The sequence below is a fragment of the Haematobia irritans genome, chromosome 4 (assembly GCF_050003625.1).
Source record: "Haematobia irritans isolate KBUSLIRL chromosome 4, ASM5000362v1, whole genome shotgun sequence".
Lineage (NCBI taxonomy): Eukaryota > Metazoa > Arthropoda > Insecta > Diptera > Muscidae > Haematobia > Haematobia irritans.
Genome location: NC_134400.1, coordinates 84,477,419 through 84,496,165, shown reverse-complemented (window position 1 = coordinate 84,496,165; position 18,747 = coordinate 84,477,419). Strand labels below are relative to the sequence as shown.

The following is an 18,747-nucleotide window of genomic DNA, read 5'->3' as shown; positions in this document are numbered from 1 at the left end:
TTTATGAAACATTTATGCCCCAAACATAATATATTCCAACATATTAACATAGATGTCCCAAACATTTAGTGTTAGTTTAGGAACATTATATGTTTGCACTTAAATATATTGTGTTTTAAAATTGTGTCCGAAACACACTTTGTTTATATCGGAACATATGAAAAACATATTTTTCTAAGAGTGTATTCTCTTTCATTGATAGGCTAAGAAGTTTCCGAACCGCCCTCGTACATTATCAAGTAACCCGCTATATATTATCAAGTAGCACGATACGACGAAGAATTTTCAAAGGTAACTGTTATATTTGATTCATGATGGTGGGTATATAAGATTTGGCCCGGCCGAACTTACTTACTACTGTATATACTTGCTTTTTTTATAAAACACTCAATAGAGAAATACACAAATTTTTAAATTTAATGCTGTCTATATTTCTTATAAATGGTCGTGTAATAAATTTTATTTGTCAATCGCAACTTACATGAATTTACAAACAAAAGAGGTTTTCTTTGAACTCAAGACTCCTAAAATATTTTGTTATAAAAACTAAAATATTTTTTTCATATATATTTAAATGTTTTTTTTTTTTCATAGAAACGGTGTACATATCGTGCATTAGCATTTATCAAAAATGGACATACATGCACACATATCCATCCATATTCAGTTGCAAATACGTTCATACACATTGGTATATGTGTATAATGAAGGTCGTGTGTGTGTGTGTGAATCAACACACATACACAGATATATATTACCTAAGATAAATTTGTTACAATAATTCAATGAAAACAAAAAACTAAACTTCCAACTAAAAACAAATAAATTAAATTAAATTTAAATTAAATTAAAGCAATGAATTAAATTCAGTTTTGCGTATTTGCGTTCGAGAAAAAAAAAAAACTAAACAATAAATCAACAAAAACAACAAAATCATTACATCAACATGTGCATAAATAATAAATAAATAGGAATGTTTGCTGAGCAGAATGGTCCCTCGATGAGATGGCAGTGTAAGTAAATATCAGACTTGGAAGTGATTATAGATCGTCTCGGTGGCATAGATGGGTGGTGGTGGACCCTTGAAACTCTGCATCACAGCACTGTTCAGAATGTTGAAGATAATGGCAAAGATGATGCATGCCGTATACATGCCCAGCACAATCCACCACAAGAGTTGCTCGTGTAATTTCTGTTCGAAATTCTTGAGTACCAGAACTCCAATGGTTAGGCCGGCAAGTGCTCCAGTTAAATGGGCTATAAATGAAACCGATGGATAATCGTCCACGAAACGACCATAGACAGCAAAACCCACATCACAGGAAGCTAAAAGTATAACGAAAAAGGATGTGCATTGATATCAATAGCTTTATTTCCCCCCAGAGCAGCTGAGGATATCGAAGAAAACTTGGCACGTGATGGATATCAGCCAGAAAACAGAATGCGGAGCAAACTCTTACCAAAAAATAAAATGGATGCCAAACGAAGAATACCATAGCGCATCTGATGATAGTTTATCATAACATTGGCCAAATGGGCAGCTAACAAAGCGTAAACGCCACCACTGGCGCCCACTAAATATACATGAGGATCAATTATGCTGGTGCCTGGAATCAAATGAAAACAAAAACCAATTAAAAAATGTTTATGTTCATATTCATGCATTGAAAAAAAGTGGGTCCACACTAACAATTTCTGCGATAATAGCAGATTATTTGCTAAAAATTGAAGTCAGAAAGTGAAAAGCAATGACAATAGATTCAAGAAGATGGAAAATTATAGCAGCGACTTTCATACCATTGATGACGCAACATGTTCTGTACGAGCTTTATTCCAAAATGTAATCCGTCAATAATAAGAAATTGAAGGCAAGAAATAAGTTATGGTAGAATTGTAATTTTTATATGACGTCTTTACTAAATGGCCCGATAAAAAAGTAAATCCCAAACAGGTTTTTGTGGGCCTAAACTACACACACAGAAAAAACATATTTGGACATGGTTGCCACATCCATTTAATGCTTATCTAGAGTAGGTAATTGTCGCGGAAACCATGTATTTTGTTTTTGTAAAAATAATTTTCGAGCGGAGAAAAATATATGGTGGCAATAAGCATTTAAATGGTTCTCAAATGCCGCAAAGATGTTCTATTATTTGAATGATGGAATTTGAGACCATTACATGGTTGGGAAAAGCACGAACCTGACCATTCAATTTGTTTACTCTTTTGCAGGGAAAAAACTATTTTTATAGGTTACGTATAGACATGTCTAGAACCATTACATGGCCATAAAAACCATGTACATTGTTTTCGTGACCATTTAATTTTTTAATTTTTTTGCAGCGAAAAGAATTGTATAAAAACATTGAGCAGGTACACATGATTTTCATTTTGCGCGTCAGTCGTGTGTTGATTGTTTCTTGGAATGGACGGAGAATACGGAATTATTGTGTTTTGTGTTAATTTATTTATTCAGAAGTGGCGCGTGGTTTTATGTGAACACAAAAACGGAAAGTGTAATTGAAAACAAGTATATACGGCCGTAAGTTCGGCCAGGCCGAATCTTATGTACCCTCCACCATGGATTGCGTAGAAACTTCTACGAAAGACTGTCATCCACAATCGAATTAATTGGGTTGTGGTATCTTAAAACTTCTTAACATCGTTTTCTAAGTTGTGAGTTAGTCCATACGTTTTATATATTAGACAAAAAAGGTATGTATAGGTAAGTCTACAAATAATTACGAATCAATATGGACTTTTGCACGGTACGTAGAGAGCCAGAATTGAAATATGGGGGTCGCTTATATGTGGCCTATATACAATTATGAGCTTGATATAGACCATTTTTTGTGTGATTGGGGATCTATTTATCTGAGGGCTATATATAACTATAGACCGATATGGACCTAGTTAGGCATGGTTGTTAACGGCCATATACTAGCACAATGTACCACATTTCAACTGACTCGGATGAAGTTTGCTCCTCCAAGTGGCTCCAAAACCAAATCTCGGGATCGGATTATATGGGGGCTATATATGATTATGGACTGATATGGACCACTTTTGGCATGGTTGTTAAATATCATGTACTAACAACACGTACCAAATTTCAACCGAATCGGATGAATTTTGCTCTTCCAAGGGGATCCGGAGCCACCGTGGTGCAATGGTTAGCATGCCCGCCTTGCATACACAAGGTCGTGGGTTCGATTCCTGCTACGACCGAACACCAAAAAGTTTTTCAGCGGTGGATTATCCCACCTCAGTAATGCTGGTGACATTTCTGAGGGTTTCAAAGCTTCTCTAAGTGGTTTCACTGGAATGTGGAACGCCGTTCGGACTCGGCTATAAAAAGGAGGTCCCTTGTCATTGAGCTTAACATGGAATCGGGCAGCACTCAGTGATAAGAGAGAAGTTCACCACTGTGGTATCACAATGGACTGAATAGTCTAAGTGAGCCTGATACATCGGGCTGCCACATAACCTAACCTAACCTAAGGGGCTCCTGAGGTCAAATATGGGGATCGGTTTATATGGGGGCTATATATAATTATGGACCGATTTCGACCAATTTTTGCATGGGTGTTTGAGGCAATATATTAACACCATGTACCAAATTTCAGCCAGATCGGATGAAATTTTCTTCTCTTAGAGGCTCCGCAAGCCAAATCTGGGGATCGGTTTATATGGGGGCTATACGTAAAAGTGGACCGATATGGCCCATTTGCAATACCATCCGACCTACATCAATAACAACTACTTGTGCCAAGTTTCAAGTCGATAGCTTGTTTCGTTCGGAAGTTAGCGTGATTTCAACAGACGGACGGACGGACGGACATGCTCAGATCGACTCAGAATTTCACCACGACCCAGACTTTATGGGGTCTTAGAGCAATATTTCGATGTGTTGCAAACGGAATGACAAAATTAATATACCACCATAGTTGATTCATGGTGGTGGGTATTTAAGATTCGGCCCGCTTACTGCTGCTTTATATACTTGTTTACTGCTTTATATACTTGTTTTAATAGACTTTCAATCATTTTTTTAATTGATACTATAATTTCTATGATTGACGACATTTCAATTAAAAATTAATTGGATCAATTACTTTCGTGATGGCAGACAAAATATTTTTTTTGTGTATGTGAATAGCTTTATTAAAATAGATCTGTATCCTATTTTTAATGTTATTGATCCTACACGTACGAAAAAGATTGTTTTTCATATGGTTCGGTGTAAAAATTATATGTTTGGCACTCAAACATATATATGTTTGGAAACGTCAGATAGTGCAAGATATACATCAACGTAACACAGTAAGAAAATTAAATGGGAATGGTGTTTTGCTTGAGAGATAAATTTGTATACCTTAAACCACACAGTGGTCAGGGTAATATAACTTTGATCGGCCAGAAATATATACCGATCGACTCATAATCACCTCCTGAGTCGATCTAGAGCAGAGCTTCCCAAATGGGGTGGTGCGCCCCCCTAGGGGAGCACCATGAAGTTCCAGGTTCCAAACAACACTATTTGTTAAGTTCAACAAAACATCAATAATATACTACAAAAGAGCATACCATTCGAACATTTCGATATGTTCATTAATAACCACGGTGAGAAAAGAATATAAATTACATGCAATTCTATAATTTGTTGTAGGTTTCCCATTATTAGTCGTTCACATTTCTTGCTAAAATATCAGCAAAAAAACGTCGCCAAAAAGTAGTGAAAATGTTCTTTTTGGATCCGGAAGTGGTGCAAAATTGGCGCAGAAGCGATGATTTTAACATGGGTTTGTCATAGGACGGTTGTCCACCATTTCAACAGCCGTTGCACTGAATTTGCATCACTTCTTAAGGTGTGATGCGAATCCAGTGATTTGGATGTGAATTAAGAAATTTTGTGATATTTTGACGAATAATTTTTTTTTATCATTTTTAATGCATTATAACGCTTGTCTGGAGCGTTTGACATATAATATTTTCAAAAATTCGCAATTTTTCTAGAAAGGATTTAGCACTTTTTTCAGCAAAATTTAAAAAAATTGCATTATTTTATTAATTTTTAATCTGTTTTTAACCCATTTGAAACAATAAAACTTTAAATTTCCCATTAAAAATTTGAAAAAAGCGAGTTATAAAAAATTGACTCCAGTGCAGTAAAGTAAAGAACATCTTTGGAAGCGGTTTTAAACGCGACGAAATTGATACAGTTTTTGGAGGGGCGCGAAGCAAATTGGGTTGGGAAGCTCTGATCTAGAGCTTGGTGTCCGTCCTTCCGTATGTCCATGTATTTGTTGTTCACAGTATTCCGGTTGCAATTGTTAACCAATTTCGATGAAATTTGGTACAGGATGCTTTTTATGCACAAGGACGAACGCTATTGAATTTGGAAGAAATCGGATCAAATTTAGATATAGCACCCATATATATGTATCGGCCGATTTCGTCAAATTGGGTCACATTGCACTTTTGTACTAACCGATCGTCGTCAAATTTGGCACAAAGTAATATTTTTCATCACACTTCATGTCTGCAAAATTTTATCGAAATCGGTTCAGATTTAGATATAGCTCTCATCGATGCCGTATTCTATGCCCGATTTTTCCAAATTGGCCACAAAAACTTTATTTATTAAGCAATCTTACTCAAGCTTGGCCTACTAAATCGAAATCGGTTCAGAATTAGATATAGCTCCCATATAAAGGGTGTGTAAATCGTTTATTTAAAAAATCAAATTAAATTTCTTTTTCAAGTTCAATTAGTATAAAATTCAGGCAAAATATTCAGTTAGGCTTTCGCTTTTCCAAATCCGAATTGCCGGGCCTCACGCTTGACACCTGCCATCAGATTTTGTACAGCCACCTTGTCCACTTTCTTCGCCGCAGAAAGCCAGTTTGCCTTGAACTGCTGCTCGTCCTTAGCAGTTTTTTGATCTTCTTTAGGTTCCGCTTGACAATAGCCCAGTATTTCTCAATTGGGCGGAGCTCTGGCGTGTTGGGAGGGTTCTTGTCCTTGGGAACCACCTGCACGTTGTTGGCGGCGTACCACTCCATGGCCTTTTTACCGTAATGGCAAGATGCCAAATCCGGCCAAAACAGTACGGAACAACCGTGTTTCAATGCTGCTTTTCAAGCCACAGGTACAGATGGCTTGCCAAACCAGATATTTCTTTGCGAACTTTGACAGTTTTATGTGCTTGAAAATATCTGCTACCTTTACCCTTGCTTTTGCCGTACAAAACTCCTGTCCCGGAAGCTGCTTGTAGTCGGCTTTGACGTAGGTTTCGTCGTCCATTACCACGCAGTCAAACTTCGTCAGCATCGTCGGGGATCGCGCTTTGGCCGTCGTATTTTGTTTATCATCGCGATTTGGAGTCACTACCTTCTTGTAAGTCGATAGTCCGGCTCGTTTTTTGGCTCGATGCACGGTTGTAGACGATACACCCAGCTTATTTGCGGCATCTCGGAGAGAGAGGTTAGGGTTTCGGGTGAAACTACCGGCAACTCTCTTTGTCGTCTCAGTGGCTTCCGGTTTTCGATTTCCCCCCGATCCAGACTTCCTGGCTGTCGACAAACGTTCCCCAAATACTTTAATTACATTTGTAACGGTTGATTTGACAACTTTTAGCGATTTTGCCAGCTTTGCGTGCAATTAGCTCGGATTTTCGCGATGCGCGAGCAAAATTTTGATACGCTGCTCTTCTTTGCTTGGACGGAATTTTGACAACTGAAGAGTGAATTCCAAAATGGAAATAGGAGCAACATTCTACACACACACCTTCAAAATGAGGGGTGTTCAGGTTTTTTAAATTCAAAATTGAAAGAAATACGTCAAGTTTATATTGACCAAATTTTGACCGTATCACCCTTTATATGTTTCGCCCGAGTTTGCCAAATTTGGCCCTAATAACCTTATTTTTGACCATAGATGCCTCTTTTATTAACTGATGGTACTCAAATTTTGCACAATGTAACCTTCTGTGGTATCAATCATACCTGTAAAATATTATACATATTGGTTGAGGTTTAGATATAGCTCCCAAATATATGAATCGCTCGATTTTCCCAATTTTGGTCATAATACTCTTATTTATTAACCAATGTTACTAAAATTTCAAATTTGTATGACTTTATGGGGTCTTAGAGCAATATTTCGATGTGTTGCAAACGGAATGACAAAGTTAATATACCCCCATCCTATGGTGGAGGGTATAAAAAAAATGTACCTGTTTTTGCTCTGAATTTTGATATATCCCAGCAAAAAAGTGATGAAAATGTTATTTTTGGATCCGGAAGTGGTGCAAAATTGACGCAGAAGCGATGAATTTAACATGGGCTTGTCATAGGACGTAAGTCCTCCATTTCAACAGCCGTTGCACTGAATTTGCATCACTTCTTTGGGTGTGATCCGAATTCAATGTTTTTTTTAAAAATTCTGTGATATTGTGTCAAATAAATAATTTTTATAATTTTTAATGGATTCTAACGCTTGTCGTAAACGTTTGACCTCAAATATTCACAATTTTTTCAGATTCGATTTAGAATTTATTTCGACAAAATTTAAATGATTTGTACCATTTTACGAATTCTTACTCGGTTTTTAACCTATTTGAAACAAAGAAATTTAAAATTACCCATTAAGAGTATGGAAAACCAATGTTATAAAAATGTATTCAAAAGAACTTCCTGGGTAGTTAAAATAAAGAACATCATTGGGAGTGCATCTTCTGGTAGTGCTTTTAAAGTTGTGCCTTTGGGAGAACTTCCAAATTTTTTTGCTGTGTTGGTATAATTTATTTTTATTTGCAGTTACATGATGTCTGCGTTGGTACATTTGATGGGCACGAAGTAAATATGGAATGATTACTTATTGTTGAAATTGAACCAAAATATAGTATTTAAAAATATATGATATTTGCTTGCACGACATTATAAATACAAATAAACAATGATTTAATTTATAAATAAATAAATAAAATAATTTTGTGTTTTCTTTTCTCAAGTGGCGTCCTTTTTTCGACGACGAAAAAAGTTTTTTCATAAAGATCAGAACATTTTACGTTGTTACCCTCCTCTTTTAACTAGGAGAAAAACATTTTTAATGAATACCATAACATTGTCTTTTGATTCAAACAAAATTCTATTTATCAATATAATAACATTTTAGATGAGGACAATTTTATTTTTCTTAGAACTATGTTCACAGAGCCAACATGGTTGCAGGTGAAAATGTTACATGTTTCGCCGCAAAAATAACTCTTATCATATTATTTTGCTCTTCGAATATGATTGTGGCAATCATGTTTCTTCTCTGCGTGTAGTTGATTTTGCACCTACAGAGTTAGTATGGCACTAATATTTAGTCCATTATTAAAAAAGAGGAAATCGCTCAATTAGTTGTGGGGAATAAATCTAAATTTGTAAATATCGGGCAATATTATTATGTACGAGCTACATGTAAGTCTAAATACGATCGGCTAGAACATACAAATTTGAAATTTTAGTAACATTGGTTAATAAATAAGAGTATTATGACCAAAATTGGGAAAATCGAGCGATTCATATATTTGGGAGCTATATCTAAACCTCAACCAATATGTATAATATTTTACAGGTATGATTGATACCACAGAAGGTTACATTGCGCAAAATTTGAGTACCATCAGTTAATAAAAGAGACATCTATGGTCAAAAATAAGGTTATTAGGGCCAAATTTGGCAAACTCGGGCGAAACATATAAAGGGTGATACGGTCAAAATTTGGTCAATATAAACTTGACGTATTTCTTTCAATTTTGCATTTAAAAAACCTGAACACCCCTCATTTTGAAGGTGTGTGTGTGTAGAATGTTGCTCCTATTTCGATTTTGGAATTCACTCTTCAGTTGTCAAAATTCCGTCCAAGCAAAGAAGAGCAGCGTATCAAAATTTTGCTCGCGCATCGCGAAAATCCGAGCTACTCGCACGCAAAGCTGGCAAAATCGCTAAAAGTTGTCAAATCAACTGTTACAAATGTAATTAAAGTGTTTGGGGAACGTTTGTCGACAGCCAGGAAGTCTGGATCGGGGGGAAATCGAAAACCGGAAGCCGCTGAGACGACAAAGAGAGTTGCCGGTAGTTTCACGCGAAACCCTAACCTCTCTCTCCGAGATGCCGCAAATAAGCTGGGTGTATCGTCTACAACCGTGCATCGAGCCAAAAAACGAGCCGGACTATCGACTTACAAGAAGATAGTGACTCCAAATCGCGATGATAAACAAAATACGACGGCCAAAGCGCGATCCCCGACGATGCTGACGAAGTTTGACTGCGTGGTAATGGACGACGAAACCTACGTCAAAGCCGACTACAAGCAGCTTCCGGGACAGGAGTTTTATACGGCAAAAGCAAGGGTAAAGGTAGCAGATATTTTCAAGCACATAAAACTGTCAAAGTTCGCAAAGAAATATCTGGTTTGGCAAGCCATCTGTACCTGTGGCTTGAAAAGCAGCATTGAAACACGGTTGTTTTGGCCGGATTTGGCATCTTGCCATTACGGTAAAAAGACCATGGAGTGGTACGCCGCCAACAACGTGCAGGTGGTTCCCAAGGACAAGAACCCTCCCAACACGCCAGAGCTCCGCCCAATTGAGAAATACTGGGCTATTGTCAAGCGGAACCTAAAGAAGATCAAAAAACTGCTAAGGGCGAGCAGCAGTTCAAGGCAAACTGGCTTTCTGCGGCGAAGAAAGTGGACAAGGTGGCTGTACAAAATCTGATGGCAGGTGTCAAGCATGAGGCCCGGCAATTCGGATTTGGAAAAGCGAAAGTCTAACTGAATATTTTTCCTGAATTTTATACTAATTGAACTTGAAAAAGAAATTTAATTTGATTTTTTAAATAAACGATTTACACGCGTTTTCCCTAGACCACATGTTGACCGTATCACCCTTTATATGGGTGCTATATCTAATTCTGAACCAATTTCGATGATTTCGATTTAGTAGGCCAAGTTTGAGTAAGATCGCTTAATAAATAAAGTTTTTGTGGCCAATTTGGAAAAATCGGGCATAGAATACGGCATCGATGAGAGCTATATCTAAATCTGAACCGATTTCGATAAAATTTTGCAGACATGAAGTGTGATGAAAAATATTACTTTGTGCCAAATTTGACGACGATCGGTTAGTACAAAAGTGCAATGTGACCCAATTTGACGAAATCGGCCGATACATATATATGGGTGCTATATCTAAATTTGATCCGATTTCTTCCAAATTCAATAGCGTTCGTCCTTGTGCATAAAAAGCATCCTGTACCAAATTTCATCGAAATTGGTTAACAATTGCAACCGGAATACTGTGAACAACAAATACATGGACATACGGAAGGACGGACACCAAGCTCTAGATCAGAGCTTCCTAACCCAATTTGCTTCGCGCCCCTGCAAAAACTGTATCAATTTCGTCGCGTTTAAAACCGCTTCCAAAGTTCTAGATCAGAGCTTCCCAACCCAATTTGCTTCGCGCCCCTCCAAAAACTGTATCAATTTCGTCGCGTTTAAAACCGCTTCCAAAGATGTTCTTTACTTTACTGCACTGGAGTCAATTTTTTATAACTCGCTTTTTTCAAATTTTTAATGGGAAATTTAAAGTTTTATTGTTTCAAATGGGTTAAAAACAGATTAAAAATTAATAAAATAATGCAATTTTTTTAAATTTTGCTGAAAAAAGTGCTAAATCCTTTCTAGAAAAATTGCGAATTTTTGAAAATATTATATGTCAAACGCTCCAGACAAGCGTTATAATGCATTAAAAATGATAAAAAAAAAATTATTCGTCAAAATATCACAAAATTTCTTAATTCACATCCAAATCACTGGATTCGCATCACACCTTAAGAAGTGATGCAAATTCAGTGCAACGGCTGTTGAAATGGTGGACAACCGTCCAATGACAAACCCATGTTAAAATCATCGCTTCTGCGCCAATTTTGCACCACTTCCGGTTCCAAAAAGAACATTTTCACTACTTTTTGGCGACGTTTTTTTGCTGATATTTTAGCAAGAAATGTGAACGACTAATAATGGGAAACCTACAACAAATTATAGAATTGCATGTAATTTATATTCTTTTCTCACCGTGGTTATTAATGAACATATCGAAATGTTCGAATGGTATGCTCTTTTGTAGTATATTATTGATGTTTTGTTGAACTTAACAAATAGTGTTGTTTGGAACCTGGAACATCATGGTGCTCCCCTAGGGGGGCGCACCACCCCATTTGGGAAGCTCTGCTCTAGATCGACTCAGGAGGTGATTATGAGTCGATCGGTATATATTTCTGGCCGATCAAAGTTATATTACCCTGACCACTGTGTGGTTTAAGGTATACAAATTTATCTCTCAAGCAAAACACCATTCCCATTTAATTTTCTTACTGTGTTACGTTGATGTATATCTTGCACTATCTGACGTTTCCAAACATATATATGTTTGAGTGCCAAACATATAATTTTTACACCGAACCATATGAAAAACAATCTTTTTCGTACGTGTAGGATCAATAACATTAAAAATAGGATACAGATCTATTTTAATAAAGCTATTCACATACACAAAAAAAATATTTTGTCTGCCATCACGAAAGTAATTGATCCAATTAATTTTTAATTGAAATGTCGCCAATCATAGAAATTATAGTATCAATTAAAAAAATGATTGAAAGTCTATTAAAACAAGTATATAAAGCAGTAAGTTCGGCCGGGCCGAATCTTAAATACCCACCACCATGAATCAACTATTATAGTTTCCTGTGAAAATTTCAGGGGGATTTGGTGACAAGCTGATCAGTTCAACCAGTGCACTTCCCGAAGATAAATTCAAAGATTTTACCTATGAAGACTAGATCAGATTCTGGATTTATAAGGACCATATTTGTTTGAGTTTTAGAGAAATCATAAACATCGTGTGCAAGAAAATGAAATGAAAATGAAATAACGCCTTGATTTAAAATCTAACATCTGTAGATTTTTACCCCCATTATTTAAATGATTACCAGAAGTAAAATCTGGAAACTATAATTCAGTTTCACGCAATTTTCATTATCAGTGCACATGGACCGATATTCACCATTTTCGGCACACCTCTTTATGTTCCTAAAATACTTCGAGATTTAAAATTTCATGCAAATTTGATAAAAACTATGGTTTCTAAAAGCCCAAGAAGTAAAATCGGGAGATCGGTCTATTTGGGAGATAAACCTAAAATACTTGTAGATTTCTCATTTCAGGCAAATTGGATAAAAACTACGGATTCTAGAAGCCTAAAAAATAAAATCATTTCTTGCACACCTATTTATATTCCTAAAAACCTCCAGATTTTCGATTTCAGGCAAAGTGGACAACAATTACGGTTTCTAGAAGCCCAAAAAGTAATATCGAGACATCGGTCTATCCGATGGCTATATCAAAACATGGACCTATACTCACCATTTTCGGCATACCTTTTTATGGTCCTAAAATACCTCTAGATTTCCAATTTGAGGCAAGTTGGATAAAAACTACGGTTTCTATAAGCCCAAGAATAAAATCTGGAGATCGGTCTATATGGGGGATATACCAAAACCTGGACCGATGCTCACCATTTTTAGCACACCTCTTTATGGTCCGAAAACACCTCTAGATTTCAAATTTCAACCAAATTGGATAATATTTAACTACGGATTCTAGAAGCCCAAGAAGTAAAATCGGAAATCGGTCTATATGGGGGCTATACCTAAACATCAACCGATAGTCACCATTTGTGGCACACCTCTTTATGGTGCTAAAATACATCTAGATTTCCAATTTCGAATTGAATAGAAACTATCGATTCTAGAAGCCCTAGAAATATAATCGGGAGATCGGTCTATATGGGGGCTATATCAAAACATGGACCGATACTCACCATTTTTGGCACACCTCTTTGTGGTCATAAAATACCTCTAGATTTCCAATTTCAGGCAAATTGGATAGAAACTAAGGTTTTTATAAGCCCAAGATGAAGAAGAAGAAGACGCATTTCTCTAAAATAAAGTTATTTTCCTTGTCCAAAAGTCGATAAACTTTTCAATGAAGTCATATTGTCCTTATAATTAAGTGATTTGACTTAAAAATTGGTATCTTAACATGAAAGAAAAAATTTATTGGCTAAGGTCAACTTGACTTTAATAATTCAGAAAAATTCTTTAAATTTAATGAAATTGTCTTTAAATTTGTTGTCTTTTTGCATCTTGACTACAAAGCAAAAAATCGTTCAAATATAGGACATGTTTTTCAAAACTTTATTTTAAAGAAGTTTTTTACTTCAAACATAGCATATGTTCTACTGGAAGTCGAGTCCTAATTTGGAAAATAAAGTTGCCGTTAACTCGTTTTTAAAGGACTTTGATAGCATATGAAGAAAAAAAGCTGAGAAAGCGAAAAATTAAAATTTGCTTCCTAGAAGCAAGTACATAAAACCTACATTTAAAAGAGAATTGTGTCTTAAAAGTATCCTTACTTGTATTCTCCGCTTCTTTGGCTCGGAATCAATACCAAATTTTTTAAAGTAAAGACAAAATCTTTGGAACTGAGTATGCTTTTTTTCAGTGTGGGTATAAAAAGAATTGAAATTATTAACTTTTGTGATTGATTTTTGTTTTAATTTAAAAAATTTGTTGAACCAAGTAAATTTTTAATTGAATATTTTTTAAAACTCAATTAAGGCTTTAATTAGAAAAATTTTCGTGATTTTTTTTGTGTACGAACAAATATCAGTGCAAAAACTAAATTATAACAGATAACATACTTCGAAGTACATACAAAACGTTTTCTTAATTCCAAAACAAATTTAAACCATAGATGTAAAATTCTCCAAATAAGGCTTAGACTATTATATAAGTTTTTTTTTATCTTTTATCCAAAGATTCTAATACAAATATTATTTCTTTAAGTAAAAAGATATTTTTTTTATTTTAAGGGAAATTTTCTTTACTGCAAAGACATGCGACTTTAACGGAGACAAGCACATTTCAAAGATTCGTGTCCTACATTAAATTCTTAAAATAAAAATTGTGGACCATCTTTTAAATAAAATAACTTAATTTTAAAGAAATTTGTGTTAATTTGGTATCCTAAAATTTAGGTTACATAATCTGTCATATTAGTAACCACTCCGTCGTACGATTATTGAAGAACAATGCAGAACACTCAAAGTAGCATTGCAATTCATTTGTATTTTCACGACTATAAAACTCACCTAATGAGCCAGCCAAAACACCAGAGAAATATATACAAGCTATACGCCCGGAGCCATGTACCATCTCCAATGGTAGTCCAAACACCAGTTGTATCAGCAAATTAAAGCCCAAATGAAACCAGCCTGCATGCAGGAACATATAGGACATGAAACGCCATAATTCATGACGTTTATCGGGACGGTAGATGAAGAGTGAATCGATGGGCACAGGACCCACAGGATCAGTTCCTCCTCCAGCGTTCACAGTATGGTATGTGAACAATGTTAACTGAAAAGATAAAAAAGTAATACGGACATTAGCATTTTGGAAGAATACACATACCACACAGACATTGTCCTAATCGACAACAAGAATAAAATTAAGGCTGAAAACAAAAAAATATAACGTCTTGGTCTTAACTTTTTGCCGTCAAGTCTCAAAAGTTTTCTTGTCAATTTCTTCAGATTTGTTTTGTATTTTTTTTTCTTTGGAGTTTTGGGTGTCGAGACTTAGTGACGCGTCTAAATTTTACGGAAAACTTCTCTCGAGTATGGGACAAAGTGATGACATGCATAACTCAAAATTATCCATTTATAATTTAGTATTGCACAGTGATTAAATTAAAACAAGATTACGATTAGGTTTTATAGACTCTATGGTTGTTGCTACAATTGTAGTCACTGTGTCAATCCATTGGTAACGCATCAAAATGATAAAGAGCCAACTTTCCATAACCCTCCCAACGGCATGTAATCTTTGGTGTGATATCAGATACACTTTCCAAAATACCACCAGTATTACTGAGAGAAAATTTGTTTAATTCAGCTTGAAACAAAGCAAGCTCCCACTACACTGAAAAAACCATGATCGGTTCCCAACTACACTAATAATTCTAGTATTATATTCCGAGTATAATATTCCGAGCCATATTATTAAATCCAAATTAATCTCAGTTCAACAAAATGTTCTTTGATGTCAAGACCAGCGTTGCCAGAATTGTTTCACCAAAAACCGCTAGATTTGTCCAAAAAACTAGCCAAAAAAAAAGCTAAAAAAATGTTAAAAAATAGCTAGAAAAAAAGCTAAATTTTTTTGTATCAAAAGTCACATTTTTGATTGAAATTTAACAAACTTAAAGGCTTTATTTCACTTAAAATGCATATTATTTTGATTGTATTCATTTTATTTCCATTTCTGTGAGACTGTAAGAAACCATGTTACATGGTCACCACCCAAAAATAACATTTTGCTCTTAAAACATGTTTGAGGTGATCATATTCCTTCTCTGGGTGTATTTAATTAATTTTAAGAATTTTTTAGAATTGACCCTAGCCTTCTTTCATGAAAAGATACCCATTTTTACGTTGAATCACTTAACTATAAGGACAAAACGATTTTATCGGCTTTTGGACAAGGAAACAGTTTATAACATATAATAAGAGAAATTCACAAATGCTATTATAACCAAAATTCGCGTTCTTATTTTAAAGACATGAAATCTTTGGCCTCATGACAATATTTTTTCAGTGTACAAAGCAATTCACACCTACTATTTTAATTTAGTAATATCATAATAACTTTAGAATACGTATTATAGGATAAAAGGGATAAACGAGTCAAATGCTATTATTCCTAATAATTTACTGACAGTTTATATAAGGAATTTGTATGGTAATAGTAGATTTAAAATTTAAGATAACTTTTATGAATACGAGAAAAAAACTTTACAACAAGGTGTATTTGCTGCAAAAATGCCCGCATAATGGCTGGAATAATTATTAAGGCTTCAATTGAGCTTTGAAATATGCGGAAAACCTTATTCTGGCAGCAAGACTTAGATAAAAACGAAGTTTTATCCATATTTCAATAGGAACATGTGGAAAATAAAAAAGCCAAAAAAGCTAAAAGGGTCATGAAAAAAAGCCAGAAAAAAAGCTAAAAGCTAAATGCATTTTTTCCCCGCTAAACGTATTCAAAAAAAGCCAAATATAGCGGGAAAAAAGCTAAATTGGCAACGCTGGTCAAGACACTCATCACTTAACTATGAGGACAACACAACTTCATTGAAATGTTTATCGGCTTTGGACAAGTAAAAAAACAAAACTTTACATCAAAGAAATGCGTATTCTACACTGTTAGAAAAATATGTTTTTCATATGATCCGATATAAACAAAATGTGTTTCGGGCACAATTTTTAAACACAATATAGTTAAGTGCAAACATGAAATGTTCCTAAAGTAACACTAAATGTTTGGGACACATATGTTAATATGTTAGAATATATTATGTTTGGGGCATGAATGTTTCATAAAAATAATATGTGTGAATGTAAACATATATAAATTTACAAATTTCGAGTAAACATATATATGTTGCGATATTTTATTCAGAGAGTGACAGAGAGAGAGCGACAGAGAGAGAGAGAGAGAGTATAGAGAAAGAAATAGAGATGGAAAACGGGAGGGTTGACGAAAGATATCAACATGACACAGCGAGAGAATCAAAAGAGAGCAATTTCTGTGAAACCGCTTGTATGTTGTTTCGGAAAACTGCACTCAAAAAAAAGTGAACTCTCTATTTCACTAAAGCCAATTTAACTTTATTTTAGTTCATGGAATTATTATGTTTGGAGAAAGTTTTCTTTACTCTAGTAGTTTTTTGCGTACGTTAGTTAAAGTGACTTAAAAGCGCGAAAAAATTATACACAAATTAAGCATAAAGATTTACTAAATTCGTATTTCTCACAAAATAGTTCATTATTTCTTTAAATTTTGTAAATTTTGTTTTTTTTTTTTTTTTTTTTTTTTTTGATTTCAGCTTAAAACCATACATTGACTAAACTACAAGTGTAGCTTAACCAACAGAGGAAAAGAATGTTTGTCAAATTTATTTGGGCAAAGCCCTATAGACTGCAAGATGGTTGGATGGACGCACGTTTCGGAATTACCACATTCCTCATCAGCATCCTCTACTTGCAGCAAAACTATCAACCAATTATCAGAATAAATTCAGGCAGTTCATTAAACCCAACAATGAACCACACTTGAACCCTCCGAAAAAAGGTTTTATATTGATAGCTGGCTTTTGCCGAAATAAATTCGTACAAACATCTCTCTTTTCCTTTTCAATGTATGGTTTTAAGCTGAAATCAAAAAACAACAACAATGATTAAAGAACAAAAACCAACAATAACAAAACAAAACGAATTTGTAAATTTTACTAAAAATGCGTCCATCTGAACTTCGTATGCCACTAAAGACATTCTTGCAATTTTTAACTCCATTTTTTTCCTTCAAACTACAGAACTTTCTTCAACAAGTGGAAAAAATTATTTATGTCTAATAATTTTTCCTGAGTTTGTCGAAAAATATTTACTTATTTTTGCGATATCGGCGTGATGCCAGCGTTTGTAATACACTTTAGTTAAAAATTTCTAAAAATATTCAAAATTTTCTAAAATTAACCCAAAGTTTTCTTCCTAGTGGGTTCACTGTGTTTTATGATATTATTATGATATGCCTAAGCCTAAATATTATTTAATTTGAATATTAGAATGAGTATTCGGAGTAAAGAGAATAGACATTCGGAGCCAAGAGAATATACATTTGAAAAAAAAAAAACAAGTATATACGGCCGTAAGTTCGGCCAGGCCGAAGCTTATGTACCCTCCACCATGGATTGCGTAGAAACTTCAACTGAAGACTGCCATCCACAATCGAATTACTTGGGTTGCGGTAACACTTGCCGATGGCAAGGTATCTTAAAACTTCCTAACACCGTAATATATACCACATAGTCCATACACACAAAAAATTTTTTTCTGGTTCAATCACGAAATTAATTGATCCAATTAATTTTTTAATTGAAATGTCTTCAATCACAGAAATGATAGTATCAATTAAAAAATTAATTGATCTAATTAAAAAATTAATAGTATAATTTTTGTGATTGATTTTTGTTTCAATTAAAAAATTTGTTGAATCAATTAAATTTTTAATTGAATATTTTTTAAAACTCAATTAAAATTTTAATTGGAAAAATTTTCGTGAAATTTTTTTTTCTGTGTACGTGGTATATATTAAACTAAATACGTATATAAATTAAGTTTAAAGTTTCTATAGAAATAACATTTTGACAAAATAAAATTTTGACAACATTTTCTATAGAAGTAAAATTTGGAAAAAAATGTTCTATAGAAATAAAATTTGGAAAAAATTTTCTATAGAAATAAAATTTTGACAAAATTTTCTATAGTAATAAAATTTTGACAAAATTTTCTATAGAAATAACATTTTGACAAAATTTTCTATACAAATAAAATTTTGACAAAATTTTCTATACAAATAAAATTTTGAAAAAATTTTCTATAGAAATAACATTTTGACAATGTTTTCTATAAAAATAAAATTTTGGTAGATTATTTTTGGCTCGAGTGGCAACCATGATTATGAACCGATATGGACCAATTTTTGTGTGATTGGGGATCGGCTATATATA

General features: G+C 34.3%; 1 protein-coding gene across 1 annotated transcript in view; it reads right to left on the bottom strand.

The window, feature by feature from the left end:
- Positions 1–407: 407 nt before the first annotated feature.
- The window catches only part of stet (rhomboid serine protease stem cell tumor), a 306,917-nt gene continuing 288,577 nt past the window's right edge, over positions 408–18,747 (bottom strand). Inside the window, exons 7-9 of the mRNA XM_075306295.1 lie at positions 14,270–14,537; positions 1,461–1,607; positions 408–1,326 (exon numbers count right to left, since the gene is read on the bottom strand). Coding sequence (XP_075162410.1) covers positions 1,025–1,326; positions 1,461–1,607; positions 14,270–14,537 — 717 coding nt within the window. The 3' untranslated portion in view covers positions 408–1,024. The remainder of the gene's footprint in view (positions 1,327–1,460; positions 1,608–14,269; positions 14,538–18,747) is intronic.